This window comes from Hemiscyllium ocellatum, chromosome 25 (assembly GCF_020745735.1).
Source record: "Hemiscyllium ocellatum isolate sHemOce1 chromosome 25, sHemOce1.pat.X.cur, whole genome shotgun sequence".
NCBI lineage: Eukaryota > Metazoa > Chordata > Chondrichthyes > Orectolobiformes > Hemiscylliidae > Hemiscyllium > Hemiscyllium ocellatum.
In genome coordinates this window covers 55,211,388-55,226,030 of record NC_083425.1, presented here as the reverse complement: position 1 = coordinate 55,226,030, position 14,643 = coordinate 55,211,388, and the positions used below count along the sequence as shown (strand labels likewise).

The 14,643-nt window shown below is 45.4% G+C and overlaps 1 protein-coding gene across 3 annotated transcripts in view; it reads right to left on the bottom strand.

Moving 5' to 3' along the window:
* The window catches only part of LOC132827698 (WW domain-binding protein 2-like), a 50,045-nt gene extending 38,198 nt beyond the window's left edge, over positions 1-11,847 (bottom strand). For 2 of the 3 annotated variants that reach the window (XM_060844375.1, XM_060844373.1), the window contains exon 1: positions 11,757-11,847. In XM_060844375.1, the coding sequence (XP_060700358.1) occupies positions 11,757-11,794 (38 nt within the window). In that variant the 5' untranslated portion in view covers positions 11,795-11,847. Of the gene's footprint in view, positions 1-10,890; positions 11,059-11,756 lie in introns of all 3 variants that reach the window. The other variant, XM_060844374.1, reaches the window with a different exon arrangement.
* Between the last annotated feature and the right edge of the window lie 2,796 nt (positions 11,848-14,643).

Sequence of the window (14,643 nt, the reverse complement as noted above, 5' to 3'; positions counted from 1 at the left end):
AAAATGGAGTTAATGAAAAGAGATTCCATACATAAAGAGGAAATGAGTAACTATGGACAGATTATAGACCCTTAAAGATAAACATGGCCAGCTTTGTGTGGAATCACAGGAGGCTGGTGAGATACTACATGAATATTTCACGTCAGTATTTACTGTGGAGGAGGACATGAAAGCTAGGGAACTTGGGAAAATAAATAGTGATGTCTTGAAAGAGTTCATATTCCAGAATGAGAGATGCTGGAGGTCTTAAAGGTAGATAAATCACCGGGACCTGGTTAGGTGTATCTCAGAACTTTATGAAAAGCAAGGAACAAATTGCTGGACCCCTTGCTGAGATATTTGTGTTAGATGCTGGAAGACTGGAGGTTGGCTAATGTAATGCCATTATTTAAGAAAGGCTATAAGGAAAAGCCAGGGAAGTATAGACCAGTGAGCTGTTGGAGGAGATTCTGAAGGAGAGGATGTAAATGCCTTTGGAAAGATAAGGACTGATTAGGGATAGCCAACATGGTTTTCTGCAAGGGAAGTTATGCTTCATTAACTTGATTGATTTTTTTGAAGACGTGACAGAGAAGATTGATGAAGGCAGAGTGTAGATGTTGATGAAGTTCCACATGGTAGGCTGGTGAATAAGGTTATATTACAGGTTTAAACAATGGCTACAGATGCTGGAAACCACATTCTGGATTAGTGGTGCTGGAAAAGCACAGCAGTTCAGGCAGCATCCGAGGAAAAGTGACTAGGGTAGGAATAGGTCCAGTCAAGGATGGTTGTGGGAAGTTGTGTGTGGAGGCTGAAGAGATTGGAGAGACACTGAATTAATACTTTTCGTCAGTATTCACTCAGGAACAGGACATTGTTGCCGATGTGAATATCGAGTCACAATTAATTAGAATGGATGGCTTTGAGGTATGTAGGGAAGAGGTGTTGGAAATTCTGGAAAGGATGAAAATAGATAAGTCCACTGGGCCTGATGGCATTTATCCTAGGGTTCTCTGGGAAGCAAGGGAGGAAATTGCAGAGCCAATGGCCTTGATTTTTGTGTCCTCGTTGTCTACAGGAATAGTGCCAGAAGACTGGAGGATAGCAGATGTGGTTCCCTTGTTCAACATGAGGTCATGTTGCAGTTGTATAAGATTCTGGTGCAGCCGCATCTGGAGTATTGCGTGCAGTTTTGGTCACCATAATATAGGAAGGATGTGGAGGCACTGGAACGGGTGCAGAAGAGGTTTACCAGGATGTTGCCTGGTATGGTAGGAAGATCGTATGAGGAAAGGCTGAGCACTTGGGGCTGTTTTCATTGGAGAAAAGAAGGTTTAGGGGTGACTTGATAGAGGTGTACAAGATGATTAGGGGTTTAGATAGGGTTGACAATGAGAACCTTTTTCCACACATGGAGTCAGCGATTAATAGGGGGCATAGCTTTAAATTAAGGGAAGGTAAGTATAGGACAGATGTTAGGGGTAGATTCTTTATTCAGCGAGTCGTGAGTTCATGGATTGCCCTGCCAGTAGCAGTGGCGGACTCTCCCTCATTATGGGCATTGGATAGGCATATAGAGGATAGTGGGCTAGTGTAGGTTAGGTGGGCTTGGGGTCGGCGCAACATCGTGGGCTAAAGGGCCTGTACTGCGCTGTATTTTTCTATGTTAAGAACCAGGAAAGGTACGTTCAACTAAATGGCACAAATTGAAAGTGAAGTAGGACCAGAGGCATTTAGGATGTAGAAACAAACCTTGAAGATACCTCCACAAGTTAAGATGAGCGCTAAAGGAAGGTGGGATCTTGACATTATATACATACAGCACACAAAAGCAACAAAGTCAGACTAAACCTTTGTAAATGAGTGATTAGGTGTCAGCATGATTTGGAGATGCCAGTGTTGGACTGGGGTGTACAAAACTAAAAATCACACAACACCAGGTTATAGTCCAACAGGTTTAATTGGAAGCACTAGCTTTTGGAGGGTCGCTTCTTCATCAGGTGGTTGTGGAGTATAAATAGCAAAAGTTTACAATGTGATGTAACTGAAATTATACATTGAAAAAATACCTTGATTGTTTGTTGAGTCTCATCTGTTAGAATGACCATGATAGTTTCACTTCTTTCATATGTAAATCACAGAACTTTGTTTAAAAAGTTACATTCTCAGGTTAACTAGCAATTGGTGTCAGCCAGATAATATGTTAAGATGTTGAAGGTGTTAGCCCGTGTGTTCCCTGTCTGTGTCATAACGTTTAAACTGATTCTAATCTAAAAGGTGAGTTAACAGAGTCTTACATGGATTCATGCAGTTTTTGAGCAAAATACAATGTACCTCTGCAAGTACAAATTCACCCCACAAACTGTGTGCGCGTGCCTCTGTCTGTCTGTCTGGGGTGGTGGTTGAGAGTGTATTTTACAATGTATAATTTCAGTTACATCACACTAAACTTTTGCTATAAATGCTGTGTCTTACAATGGTGTAATCTACAACCAACTGATGAAGGAGCGGCGCTGCAAAAGCTAGTGCTTCCAATTAAACCTGTTGGACTATAACCTGGTGTTGAGAGATTTTTAACACAGATGTCAGCAGTGATCACTTCAGGGCTCCTGCACTTCTGTCAATACCACAGAGCGAAGGGATTTACTAGAACACCACAGGAATGAGGGATTACAGTTAGGCAGAGAGACTAGAAAAGCTAGACCAGGGCCTTAGAGATTTTATAGTTCTTAAGTAATAATCTTGGATCCAGACATCACCTTTCACAATAGCAGCTCATCCCAAACAGTTTAGAAGTAAACATAGTTTCTGTTACATCACAGGAGAAAGTGAGGACTGCAGATGCTGGAGTATGTGTTAAAAAATGTGGTGCTGGAAAAGCACAGCAGGTCAGGCAGCATCCGAGGAGCAGAAGAGTCGGCATTTCTAGCAATATGGAGGGGAAAGGGGCTGAGAGAAAAATAGGGGGAGTGGAGGTGGGAAGTAGGTGGGATGTAATTGTGATCGGTTGGTGGGGACGGTAGAGTGGACAGGTGGCAAGGAAGATGGCAGGTAGGACAGGTCAAGAGGGTGGTACTGGGTTGGAGGGTTGGATCTGGGATGAGATGGGGGAGGGAAGATTTGGAAACTGGTGAAGTCAATATTTGATGCTGTGTAGTTGTAGGGTCCCGAAGCAAAAGATGAGGCATTCTTCCTCCTGTTATCAGTTGGCTTTGATTTAGAGGTGGAGGAGGCCCAGGATTTGCATGTGCTTGTGGGAAATGAGAGGAGAGTTGAAGTAGCTGACCAGAGGCAATGGAGTTGTTTGTGCATGCAGAGATGTTCCTGAACCACTTCACAAGTTGGCATCCTGTCTCCCTGATGTAGAGAAGAGCAAACAATCCCACCTGAGGCCAACCACTTCAACTTCCCATCATACCCCTCCAATGGCATGCCTCCTCCACCATCAAATCAAAGTCACCTGCCATCTGGAGGAAGAATGCCTCATCTTCCACCTTGGAACCCTACAACCACATGGCAAAAACACTGACTTCACCGGTTTCCAAACCATGCTTCCCTTCACCTCATCCCAGATCCAACCCGGCACCGCCCTCTTGGCTTGTCCTGTTACGAAGTTGGAAGGGCATAGGTCCACTTTTAGAAAGTGTTTTCTGAATTTTTAAATTAAAAATAAAGGACAGTCACGTCTACCTAACAGAACAGCCAAAAGACAGGCTGGTACAGGTAACAACTGGCTGTTTAATGGATACCGGAGTTTTGGTTGCAGTTTTGACAATTCAAACTTAACCAATTACTTTAAATTATGCTCAGGATACTAAAACCCAATTGAGTTTGAATTTACTGTATTGACAATATTGGACCTACGAGAAGGTATGATGTCGGGGGATCTAAAACCAAGGCATTTTGAAAATTTAGTCAGAGCAACTGCCATAGAGCCAGAGAGCTAACTGCCCATCTAACATCTTGCTCTCAAAAAGATAGGGCGGCACTAGAAAAAGCAGTAAAAAGGAGAAAGAAGATGCAGGGAGAAGGCAGCAGAGTGGAGAAGAGGAGGAAGGTAGGCTGAAGGGAGAGAAGACCACCTGTATGGACTTTTGAGAAATGAAGTTAACAATGTTTAATAATTGGGTCGGGTACATTTTGGCACCACCCATTTGGCCCTGTTTTGGCTCTAAACTGCTTTGGCGCCAATTCAGAATTTAAAAAGTCTTGTTTGGTTAAAGAAGAGAGGATGACTAATGACCCGATGTAATTTTCTCAACTAGCAAGAGTTGATAGTCAAAGCTGTAATGATCCGCTGTAGATTCAAATCTCCTTTTGTAATCATTTTCTCATTTAACAATTGTTAATGGTCATCTAATACCTTAATTATACTTAAGCCCTTCTGTCTTCACACTGGAAAGCTGTAATACAATTTTCTTTCTATTTTCTTGTAGAGCCCATACCAGGAATGGCTGAAAACATTCTAAGCAAGAGACAAATCAAAATTTTCACGCGATGGTTATCTATATGTACTGGCACCAAAACAGCTCAGTGCCAAAGTAATGAGCTCCAAAACGACGGGGCCAAATGATCGGAACCAAAAGGGCGGCGTCAAATAGTCCCATTCCGTTAATAATTGCGTTATTGCAGCAGCATTTTTTTTTGGGTTGAGGACAGATAGTAATTAGTTAAGAAAAAAGGGCTTAGGGTTGTTTAGTGTTCACTATTCAAGTTAGGAAAATAAATTGTTATTTTTCTTTAAATAGCCGAAGTTAGGAGTTCTCTTTCATTCACTCACTCACTTAACAGATTACGAGGAGAGGCAGGCTTTTCTGGGTGTTTGGTTTTAATTGCCAGAGGGGTTCAACCTCTGCGTTGTAAAGCTATCTGTCAGTCTTCCTTCCCACCTATCCACTCCACCATCTCATCACAATTACCTCCCACCTGCATCCACCTATCACCATCCCATCACACCTGTCTTCCCCTCCAGCCCCAGCTCCATCCCCTACTCATTTCTCAGCCCCACCCCCTCTATGTTCCCTAAACATCAACCCTCCTGCTCCTTGATTGCTACCTGACCTGCTGTGCTTTTCCAGCACCACAAGTTTTGATTCTGTTGCAATCTAGGAAACAGCACCAAATTTGAACACAGTAAGCTTCCACAAACACCAATGTGGCCAGCTTTCAATGATGTGGATAAAGGAATAAGTAAATTTCAGCAAGGACACTGGGGTAAAGTCTACTGCTATGCTACAAACCACGTCCATGATTTTATTCAACCATCTGAGAAATCAAATAGGACCCAGGTTTAGTATCTCTCTAAGTGGAAAGTTAGGGTGGAACTTAGGCTTAAGTTTCTGGAGTGGGATTTGAGAACACAAACTTCGAACTCATGTGACACCAATTAAACCACAATTGAATTATGGGAAGCTCCATACATCAACTGGCATGTCAATGGAATGACTTTCAACTTTCACAAGCAGCTGCTGTTATGCATGGACCTCAAATGTCCATGCAGCAGCTTAAGAAGTTACCAGAATGTTTTGTTGAGGAGTAAAGTCATTATCATAGAAAACGTATAACACAAAAAGTAGACCATTCAACTATCATGCCTGTTGCCCAGCATAATCCTGCCTTAGGTCTGTAACCATAGACTTTCAAGCAGACACCCAATGTTTTTTCCCCAAACACAGTAAAAGGTTCTGCCTCTGCTAGCCTTTCAGGGAGAATGTTCTAGGTGCCTTTCACCCTCTAGTCATAGAGTCAGAGATGTACAGCATGGAAACAGACCCTTCGGTCCAACCCGACCAGATATCCCAACCCAATCTAGACCCACCTGCCAACACCTGGCCCATATCCTTCCATGCTCTTCCTTTTCATATACCTATCCAAATGCCTCTTAATTATTGCAATTGTACTAGCCTCCACCATTTCCTCTGACAGTTCGTTCCATACCCGTACCACCCTCTATGTGAAAAAGTTGCCCTGCAGGTCACTTTTATATCTTTCCCCCCTCACCCTTAACCAATGCCCTCTAGTTCTTGACTCCCCGACCCCAGGGAAAAGACCTTGTCTATTTATCCTATCCATGCCCCTCATGATTTTATAAACCTCTGAGGTCACCCCTCAATCTCTGACGCTCCAGGGAAAACAGCCCCAGCCTATTCAGTCTCTCCCTGTAGCTCAAATCCTCATACCCTAGCAACATTCTTGCAAATCTTTTCTGAACCCTTTCAAGTTTCACAACCAGAATTCCACACAATATTCTGAAAGTAGCCTAACCAATGTCCTGTATAGCCACAACATGACCTCCCAACTCCTGTACTCAATATTCTGACCAATAAAGGAAAGCATACCAAATGCCTTCTTCACTATCCTATATACCTGCGACTCTACTTTCAAGGAGCTATGAACCTGCACTCTTTGCTCAGCAACATTCCTTAGGACCATTATGAATATAACTTCTGCTAAGATTTATTTTCTCAAATTGCAACACCTCGCATTTATCTGAATTAAACTCCATCTGCCACTTCTCAGCCCACTGACCCATCTGATCAAGATCCCATTGTAATCCGAGGTAACTTTCTTCGCTGGCCACTACACCTTTAATTTTGGTGTCATCTGTAAACTTTTAACTGTGCCTCTTATGCTCACATCCAAATCTTTTATATAAAATGATGAAAAGTAGAGGACCCAGCACAGAATCTTGTGGCACTCCACTGGTCACAGGCCTCCAGTCTGAAAAACTACCCTCCACCACCACCCTCTGTCTTCCACCTTTGAGCCAGTTCTGTATCCAAATGGCTAGGTCTCCCTGTATTCCATGAGATCTAACACTGCTAACCAGTGCCCCTGGAGACCCTTGTCGAACACCTTACTCAAGTCCATACAGATCACGTCTACCACTCTGCCCTCAGCAATCTTTGTTACTTCTTCAAAAAACTGAATCAAGCTTGACAGACATGATTTCCTACGTATAAAGCATGTTGACTATCCCTAATCAGTCCTTGCCTTACCAAATACACATACATCTTGTCCCTCAGGATTCCCTCCAATAACTTGCCCACCATCAACGTCAGGCTCACAGGTCTATAGTTCCCTGGCTTCTCCTTACCACCCTTCTTAAACAGTGACAACACGTTAGCCATCTCCAGTCTTCCAGAGCCTCACCTGTGACAATCGATGATACAAATATCTCAGCAAGGGGCCCAGCAATCACTTCCCTAGCTTCCCACAGAGTTCTAGAGTACACCTGATCAGGTCCTGAGAATTTATCCACTTTAATGCATTGCAAGACATCCAGCACTTCCTTCTCTGCAATATGGACATTTTTCAAGATGTCACCATCTATTTCTCTACCTTCTATGTCTTCCATGTCCTTTTCCACAGTAAACACCAATGCAAAATACTCATTTAGTATGTCTGCCATCTCCTGTGGCTCCACACAAAGGCCGTCTTGCTGATCTTTGAGGAGCCCTATTCACTCCCTAACTACCCTTTTGTCCTTAATGTATTTGGATTCTCCTCGCTCTATTTGCCAAAGCTAACTCTTGTCCCTATTTTGCCCTCCTGATTTCCCTCTTAAGTATTCCGGCATTCCCTATGCCTATCAGCCATTCATTCCTCTCATCTCAACAGGAATATACTGTCTCTGGACTCTTGTTATCTCATTTCTGAAGGCTTCCCATTTTCCAGCCGTCCCTTTATCTGTAAAGATCTGCCCCCAATCAGCTTTTGAACGTTCTTGCCTAATACCGTTAAAATTGGTCTTTCTCCAATTTAGAACTTCAACTTTTATTTCTGGTCTATCCTTTACCATCACCTAATTTAAAACTAAGAATTATGGTCGTTGGCCTCAAAGTGCTCCCCCACTGACACCTCAGTCACATGCCCTGCCTTATTTCCAAAGAGTAGGTCAGGTGTTTTACCTTCTCTATTAGATATGTCCACATACTGAATCAGAAAACTTTCTTGTACATGCTTAACAAATTCCTCTCCATCTAAACCCTTAACATTATAGCAGTCCCAGTCAATGTTGGGAAAGTTAAAGTTCCCTACCATAACCACCTTATTATTCTGACAGATAACTGGGATCTCCTTACAAATCTATTTCTCAATTTCACTCTATTACAGGGTCTATAATACAATCCCAATAATGTGACCATCACTTTCTTATTTCTCAGTTCAACCCAAATACCTTCCCTGGATGTATTTCCTGGAATATTCTCCCCCAGCACAGCTGTAATGCTATTCCTTATCAAAAACCCCACTCCCCCTCCTCTCGTCTCCTTTTCTATCCTTCCTGTAGCATTTGTATCCTGGGACATTAAGCTGCCAGTCCTGTCCATCCCTGAGCCACATTTCTGTAATTGCTATGATATCCCAGTCCCATGTTCCTAACTGGCCCTGAATTCATCTGCCTTCTCTGTTAGGCTTCTTGCACTGAAATAAATGCAGTTTAATTTCAGTCTTACCTTGTTCTCTGCTTTGGCCCTGCCTGCCCTGACTGTTTGATTCACTTCTTTTCTCAACTGCACCAATCTCAGATTGACCTCTTTCTTCACTGTCTCCCTGAATCCTGACAAAGGGCTTTTACCCAAAACGTCAATTTTCCTGCTCCTTGGATGCTGCCTGACCAGCTGTGTTTTTCCAGCACCATTCTAACCTAGACTCTGATCTCCAGCATCTGCAGTCCTCACATTTGCCTACAATGACCTCCTACTGACCCCTCTCCCGTGAGAACATTCTGCATCCTCTCAGACATCCTTAATCTTCACATCAGGGAGGTGACACACCATTCTGATTTTTCGCTGCTGGCCACAGAAACATCTGTCTGTGCCTCAGACTAGACAGTCCCCTAACACAATCGATCTCTTGGAACCTGACATACCTTCATTGAGTTAGAGCCAGCCTCAATACCAGAAACTTGGCTGTTCATGCTACGTTCCCGAGAGTCCATCACCTCTATATTTTCCAAAACAGCATACTTGTTTGAAATGGAAATAGCCACAGAAGGCTCTTGCACTACCTGCCTACCTCTTACCTTTCCTGGAGTTAACCCATCTATGTGACTGTATCTGAGACTTTCCCTTCTTATAACTGCCATCCATCATTCCCCTTGCTCTTGTAAATTCCTCATTGCCTCCAACTGTCATTCCAACCTATCCATTCAATCTGACAGGATTTGCAACCAACAGCATTTATTGCAGATATATTCCTCAATAACACGTAAACTCGCCCTAAACTCCCACATCGACAAGAGGAGCATATCACTCTACCATGGGCCATTTTTGCTTCTTCCAATCTGCAGACCCAGAAAATAGTTCTGTCTTATTCCTCTACAAAACATTGCTCCAGGCTAATTTAATACTTGTAGCTTATATTTTTAAATTTAATCAAGAGACATAGTTCAATGAAACATATAATCAAGAAATAACCCACCCTACTCACTATTGCAGACTTACTGCAAGGCCACACTTAAAACTATTTAAGTATCTGTTTCTGTGCTGTAACCCCTCCCAAACAGGTTCCTCCAAGATCAGTTGTGAATTTCACTGTTTGTTCATTTTCCCAGATGCACTCCAATGTCCAGCAATACATGAGTTCAAACAGCAAAGGCAACAACTGTACAGGTTCACTGCTGTGTCAGTTAAAACTTTCCAATATTGACAAGATTCTCAAAGTCAGAAGTCAGAGTGCTGCTCTTTCATCAGGTGAAGTGACTTCACCTGACAAAGCAGCAGCACTCCACAAGCTTGTGATTTCAAATAAACCTGTTAAACTATAATCTTGTCTTGAGAGACTTCCAGCTTTGTCCACCCCAAGCTAACACCAGCATCTCCATATCTGAATATTCTTCTAATTCTCCTCTGCATCTTCTCCAATGCAATCACATCCTTCCTATAGAAAAGTGACCAAATGTGCACAATTTGAGCGCTCTGGTTTAACAAATCTAGCATAAAGTCAGTCTTACCAGATATCATACCACAGGTGACAGCAACAGTTTGACAAGGAACGTCCTCATGGTAACCTCAGTTGGCACAAGAATCTTATTCACTTGTGGAATTTTATTCACTGGTTACCATTTATGTCCATCCCTTGTTGCCCTCAAGAACATGGTGATTGAACCAGTTGGCATCACATTCAGTCGACCGCCCAGCTATAGAATCCCTTTACCAGGCCCACTGTCAAGGAAAGGCTGCCAGCATTCATAAAGATCCATCCCACTGTCTTTTCTACAACCTCTATTAGATTAGATTCCCTATAGTGTGGAAACAGGTGCTTCGGCCCAACAAGTCCACACTGACCCTCTGAAGAGTAAGCCACCCAAACCCCTTTTCCCTCTGACTTATGCACCTAACACCATGGGCAATTTAGCATGGCCAATTCACCTGACCTGCACATCTTTGGATGGAGAGGAAACCAGAGCACCCGGAGGGGAAGAATGTGCAAACTCCACACAGACAGTTGCCTGAGGTTGGAATTGAACCTGGGACCCCGGTGCTGTGAGGCGGCGAACAGAACCACAATACTGAGCAACCCTGCCGTACCGGGAGAAGGTACAGAAGACTGAACACGCACCAACCAGTTTTGAAACAGGCTCTCCCCTGCTGTTGTTGGAATTCTGAATAAATTCAAACTCTTAACATTTGCCTGTACTTGCATTTTTGTTTTTGCCACTGTTTACCTTTTATTTACCATCTATGCAACTTAACTCTGGGATCGGCCTGTATTGCTCACAAGACAAAGCTTTTCACTATGCCTTAGGCTCACATGTGTATCAGCCCTTTGCCTATGACCCATGACAATAAATTCAATTTAATTCAACTGAGTTAGATGACCCCCTCAGTCTAACATAATTTTACATAAACACCTTTACAATCTAGTTTCAGTTTATGAAGACAACCTTCCTGTACACTAGCTTACCCATATTCCAAGGTCGCCCTGTTCTTCCACACAATTAAGTGCACTCTGTCTGCAGGGATTGTTGCACTGAGCGGACGGTGAGTGAGCAGGGAGCACAGATCCCACAACACAGCCAGGGGTTCATGTCATACTGTCACAGGGCGGGAGGTGCACAGCACACAGCGGGGACTGCAGGAGAGTTACACCGGAGGGTCAACACACCTCAGGGCAGAGGGGGGAGGGGGGTGAGGGGGGGGGGAGAGAGGGGGGAGGGGGGTGAGGGGGGGGGGAGGGGGGGGAGAGGGGGGGAGAGGGGGGGAGAGGGGGGGAGAGGGGGGGGGGGGGGGGGAGAGGGGGAGAAGGGGAGAAGGGGGAGAGGGGAGAAGGGAGAAGGGGGAGAGGGGAGGAGAGGGGAGAGGGGGCAGAGGGGGCAGAGGGGGCAGAGGGGGGAGCAGAGGGGAGAGGGGAGAGAGGGCGGGGTGGGGGGGCAGAGGGAGGAGGGGGAGGGCAGAGGGGGGAGGGGCAGAGGGGGGAGGGGCAGAGGGGGGAGGGGCAGAGGGGGGAGGGGCAGAGGGGGGAGGGGCAGAGGGGGGAGGGGCAGAGGGGGGAGGGGGGGAGGGGCAGAGGGGCAGAGGGGCAGAGGGGCAGAGGGGCAGAGGGGGGGAGGGGCGAGGGGGGAGGGGGGAGGGGCAGAGGGGGGGGGGGGGGAGGGGGGGGGAGGCAGAGGGAGGGGGAGGGAACAGGAGAAGGCAGGGTCTTCATGGTGACCTCAGCCAGTGCAGGGATTAAACCCAAACCGCCGACAGTGTCACCGTTACCCAGGCCAGGCCGACCCCTCGGGTACCACACCCACTAGCCCCTCCCCCTCTTGGGCTGTATCTCGTTACCTCTGGTTACCGGGCTCCCCCGGTCTGTTAATCGCCATCTCTCCGCCGGACTGAGGGACAGAAACATCCAGAAACCGAGCCACACCGGCCCCGCCCCTGGCCCCGCCCCCGCCCCCTATGACAGGGCCCCGCCCCCTCTGCCTCTTAAAGGGACACTCACCATGCCATCGCACTGACCAACATATCCCCAGGCTCCACTCCATCACATCTCACCAACACCTCAACAGGTCAATGACTTCTAACGAAGGCCTCAAACACGACAGACCTTGGATGAGGATTGTTCGACTGTGAAAATTCAATTTGCCTCAAGATAAAATGATATAAAAGGTTTCAGGTCAGCACATTTTTTTTTAACCATGGGTAATGGAGCAGCCTTGTGATTTCAATCAGATCAGCCATGATGTGATTAAATAGCAGAGCAGGGTCGAGGGGCTGAATAGCCTACTCCTATTCCCTGTTCATTTGTTAGCACCCTCTTCTGGATGATCCTGAGCTGCAAGAAATTCAGAACACACTGGAGACAGCACACCTGTCTGCTCTCTTCTGTTTATTAATTTTTGGGTGTTGCCAGCCGGGCTGATATTTATTGCATGCATCTAGTCCTAAGACGTTTGGGCATCTCAGTGGCACAGTACTTGGCACTGCTACCTGACAGTCCCAGGGGGACAGGTTAGTTATCACCCTCTGGTGATTGACTGTGGAGTTAGTGCCTTCTCCCTGTGTCTGCATGGATTTGCTCCAATTTCCTTCCTTTCCAAACATAACACTTGTGTTAAGTCCCAGTTTAAGGATTTAGATTAGATTACTTAGTGTGGAAATAGGCCCTTGGCCCAACAAGTGCAACCCACCTATTCTCCTACATTTACCCATGGCCAATTCACCTGGCCTGCATTTCTTTGGACTGTGGGAGGAAACCAGAGGAAACCCACGCAGACATGGATGTACAAACTCCACACAGTCGGGAATTGAACCCTTCGCCTGAGTCGGGAATTGAACCCGGGTCTCTGGCACTGCGAGGCAGCAGTGCTAACCACTGTGCCGCCCACGATGGAGAGGAATTTAAGTGTGTACAAGAAAAGTTTCTGATTCAGTATGTGGATGTACCTACGAGAGAATGTGCAAAACCTGACCTACTCTTGGGAAATAAGGCAAGGCAGGGCAGGTGATTGAGGTGTCAGTGGGGGAGCACTTGGGGCCAGCGACCATAATTCTATTAGATTTAAAATAGTGGCAAAAAAGGATAGACCAGATCTAAAAGTTGAAGTTCTAAATTAGAGAAAGGCTAATTTTGACAGTATTAGGCAAGAACTTTGAAAAGCTGATGGGGGTCAGATGTTCGCAGGTAAAGGGACAGCTAGAAAATGGGAAGCCTTCAGAAATGAGATAACGAGAATCCAGAGAAAGTATATTCCTGTCAGGGTGAAAGGAAAGGCTGGGAGGTATAGGGAATGCTGAATGACTAAAGAAATTGAGGGTTTGGTTAAGAAAAAGGAGGAAGCATATGTAAGCATAGATCGAGTGAATCCTTAGAGTATAACAGCTCTTCTAGGCGATATCAGGAGGGCAAAAAGGGGACATGAAATAACTTTGGCAAATAGAATTAAAGAGAATCTGAAGGGTTTTTACAAATGCATTAAGGACAAAAGGGTAACTAGGGAGAGAATAGGGCCCCTCAAAGATCAACAAGGCGGCCTTTGTGTGGAACCTCAGAAAATTGGGGAGATACTAAACGAGTATTTTGCATCAGTATTTAATGTGGAACAGGATATGGAAGATATAGACTGTAAAAATAAATGGTAACATCTTGCAAAATGTCCATATTACAGAGGAGGAAGTGCTGGATGTCTTGAAACGCAAAAGGTGGATAAATCCCCAGGACCTGATCAACTGTACATTAGAACTCTGTGGGAAGCTAGGGAAGTGATTGCTGGGCCTCTTGCTGAGATATTTGTATCATCGATAGTCACAGGTGAGGTATCGGAAGACTGGAGGTTAGCTAAAGTGGTGCCACCTTTAAGGAGGGTGGTAAGGAGAAGCCAGGGAACTATAGACCAGTGAGCCTGACATCGCTGGAGCATCAGAGGCTGAGGGGTGACCTTACTGAGGTTTACAAAATTGAGGGCCTGGATAGGGTAAATAGACAAAGTCTTTTCCCTGGGGTCAGGATTCCAGAACTAGAGGGCATAAGTTTATGTTGAGAGGGGAAATATATAAAAGGGATCTAAGGGGCAACTTTTTCACAGAGGGTGGTACATGTATGGAATGGGCTGCCAGAGGAAGTGGTGGAGGCATTTGGATCGGTATATGAATAGGAAGGGTTTGGAGGGATATGGGCCAGATTCTGGCAAGTGGGAGATTGGGTTGGGATATCTGGTTGGCATGGACGCGTTGGACCGAAGGGTCTGTTTCCATGCTGTACATCTCTTATGACTCTATGTGCAGGTGAGGTGGGTTGGCCATGTTGCATTGCCAATGGTATCCACAGATGTGCAGGCTTAGCGGGTTAGGCAAGGGAAATGGAGGGCTACAGGGATAGGGTGGATCCAGGTGGATGGACTTGGAAGGGTGGGGGTGAACTTGATGGCCTGCTTCCACAGGGATTCTTTGATTCTAAGTTACTGTGGTACTTATTATTTCTTTGACAAATTCAGAGTCACCATTTAAGTTTGTACATTGGAATCACTTATCCATCAAAGTCATGAGGGTTAGTAGGCAGACTTCCCAGGTTAGGTTTTCTAACTTGGGACTGTTAATCTCATCCAATCAGAGAGCCCTAGCTAACAGAAAAAAAACAGGAGCGTTAAACTGGCCATAAACAGGTCCAGGCAGCGGTCTGTGGAGGGGGTCGTTCGGGCTGACTGCCTGCCCCTCTTCCGCGGTTACATTA